We start from the raw sequence: 3,005 nt of genomic DNA, 5'->3' as shown, positions 1-3,005 counted from the left end.
CTCTATATTATCTTTACTAAAGCCCCGTTTCTGTAGTCTTTATACCTTTACCCAAGCCTCCATTCTGTAGTCTTTATACCTTTACCCAAGCCTCCATTCCGTAGTCTTCATACCTTTACCCAAGCCTCCATTCCGTAGTCTTTATACCTCGTGTGCAAAGGTGCTTTGGCAGCAACAACAAACAAAAGCATTGTAGTTAACGACACAGGGTTTACACCTTTCCGTTTTCAGTGTTTGCTTCAGAGGAAATAACCTCAATGTTTCTGCTTCCGTTTGCAACGTCATTTCCTGTTGTGGTCTGCTTTCATTGTCGCTTTCGCGCTTTCGTGGTGTGTACTCAATTATGTGCTGTCGTCATTTTCGTTCTTGCAAGTTAGAATCCAGTTGGGCTTTCATCCTTGTTGTTTTTGTATACACACAACTGAGAATTTCTCCTTTTCATAGCTTTTCAAACATTATATTCCCTACCGTTCGATTGACTTCTCAATGATGTTTGAGGACATACGAGTCCAAGGAACCACGTTAGATTTTTGCAAGAGTTGATATCTTTGGCCTGACCGGCCGATCTGTCTCATACAGAGAACTAGTCCTTACTCTGTAGTCTATATGCCTTTACCAAAGTCCCCATTCTGTAGTCTCTATGTCTTTACCAAAGCCTCCATTCTGTAGTACCTATACCTTTAACCAAAACCCCATTCCCTAGACTTCATACCTATACCCAAGTCCCCATTCTGTAGTCTCTATATCTTACGCCAAGCCTTCACCTTGAAGTCTTCATGCCTTTACCAAAGTCCCCATTCTGTAGTCTTTATACCTTTACCAAAGTCCCCATTCTGTAGTCTTTATACCTTTACCAAAGCCCCCATTCTATCGTCTTTATACCTTTACCCAAGTTCCCACTCTGTAGTTTATCCTTTATCCTTTACCTTTACCATCGCCTCCATTCTGTAGTCTTTATACCTTTACCCAAGTTCCCTTTCTGTAGTTTATCCTTTATCCTTTATCCTTTACCTTTACCATCGCCTCCATTCTGTAGTCTTTATACCTTTACCCAAGCCCTCATTCCGTGGTCTCTATCAAGCCCTCATTCTGTGGTCACAATATCTTTACTTACTTACCAATCCCTCACCATGTGGCCTTTGTATCTTTGCCTACCCAGGCCCTGTAGTCTCTATATCTTTACTTTTCAAGCCCTCGGGTAGCCGAGGAAGGAAGCTGGGATTTCATTGTGGAGAGTTTTCCCCTCGTTTCAGAAGCCAAGAACTTTTCACGTGGGACAGTCGGTTTCTCCACACTTATTGATCTACATCTTTGTCTGTACGAGATGCATCTTGGGTAGCCTTTGGTTGCCAGGGAAACGTCTGTGGAGTGATGTAACAACGCAAAGTGTCTGAAGTCCAGTAGAAAGATGGACAAACTTGTTTTGTACATGAAAGGGTGCAAAGCGCTCACACAGAAAATTGGTAAGTAACTCCGGCAACTGAACAGCTCCCAGCCTCCCACAGACGATTCAACTTTCATCTTTGTACGGAGAGGTGGCCTGATCAAGGAGCTGGTTTGTTTAGTGATTCTAACGAGTCAAGTTTAATTCTTTTTTAATTTGATGTAAACTAGACCGAGGATTTTATAACAGAGTGCAGAACGGAGTTAATGTCCAGGTACACCCTGTGCTCTCAGACTAAACAGGAGCTAATGCTGCTATAATAATAATTATTATTATTATTGTGGAAACATTTTCTTTTAAAACGTTTGAGTGTAGTTGTGTGTTGGTGAAAGTTAAGTGAGCACAGGACTTCAAAGATACTTTAAAACATTAAAGCTTCCCTTCCAAAGTCACGGAGTTTCAACATTAAATTATGCAAAGTGTCCAGTGTGTGGTTTTGAAGCTACAGAAAACTATCAGACTTTTGCTATGGCAGCAACCTTTGTCAGTGTTGTGAATTTGACAATTCCATTGTCTTTTGTTTTAGTAAGGGTTTACGGCGCTCTCAACTGCATAAGGTCATATGAGCGGCAATTCCATTGCCTAAGCAAATTATTCGTTTTGTTTTATTTTTTGTTTTGTTTTTGGAATTTTATATATATTATATATTTTTGCTTTTACTTTGAAATGAATCTCGTCCATGCCTGTCAAGTTTGAGGTTCATGTTTATCTGCTGAGCTGTCCCACACACTGACCCCCCTCCATCTTTCTGCCCCTCTGCGCAGGTCCGGAAGCTCTTGTCCATCTTGCTGGGTGCTGTGACCTACTTACTGGGCCTGGCTCTCCTCATCATCTGCGCGCTCATGAAAATCTCCCAGGTCGGAGAAACACAGCCGGGCTGGAACACGGAGGCGACCACAAGCCTCTACGACACTAGCGAGCGGGTTATCAACTCCTCCACCACCACCACCACCTCGTACGGTTGGCTCGTGTCCCAAAACTCCAGCTACTCTCCTCTTATGTCTATGGGGACTGACGCTTTTGCTGGTGGTGCTGGTGATGGTGCTGGTGATGGTGCTGGTGGTGCTGGTGGTGGTGATGTCGCTGCTGCTGTTGAGGATGGCGAGATTCCTATGACGGGTATCCTGGGTGTGGCCGGCTTCGTTCTGCTGGACATGGGCTTTGACCTGAGTATGTCCGTGAATCGGGCCTTTATCCTCGAGGTGGTGCCTAGTTTCCAGCATACGCGAATCTTAGTCGTGGGTGAGTGCAGCATTTACGAGCGTCGTACTTGTACAATAATATGCTTATAAACTTATATGTGTCACGATGCAGTGGAATTAGGCTCTCGTCAATTTGGGGGCATGTAGAGTTATTGGTATCATCTTAAAGCCTGTTCATTTGTCTTGCTTTTGGTGAGAAAAATATGTATCTATGGTGAATAGAAGTCGAGATATTTGTGATTGAATGAGGGGAGGGTTGCCTGTTTTCAGAGGTAAAATTAGTGGGAAAATGGCCGCCATTATCATTAGTAGTAGTAGTAGTAGTAGTAGTAGTAGTAGTAGTAGTAGTAGTAGTAGTA

At 43.2% G+C, this 3,005-nt stretch overlaps 1 protein-coding gene across 1 annotated transcript in view; it reads left to right on the top strand.

Annotated features, from left to right (window-relative positions):
• Positions 1–242: 242 nt before the first annotated feature.
• Positions 243–3,005, top strand: part of LOC101849136 — a 6,881-nt gene continuing 4,118 nt past the window's right edge. Inside the window, exon 1 of the mRNA XM_035970614.1 lies at positions 243–2,686. Within this exon, the coding sequence (XP_035826507.1) occupies positions 2,287–2,686 (400 nt within the window). The 5' untranslated portion in view covers positions 243–2,286. The remainder of the gene's footprint in view (positions 2,687–3,005) is intronic.

This window comes from Aplysia californica, unplaced genomic scaffold (assembly GCF_000002075.1).
Source record: "Aplysia californica isolate F4 #8 unplaced genomic scaffold, AplCal3.0 scaffold00294, whole genome shotgun sequence".
Lineage (NCBI taxonomy): Eukaryota > Metazoa > Mollusca > Gastropoda > Aplysiida > Aplysiidae > Aplysia > Aplysia californica.
Note: the sequence above shows the minus strand (reverse complement) of the source record. Positions and strands in the feature narration are given on the sequence as shown.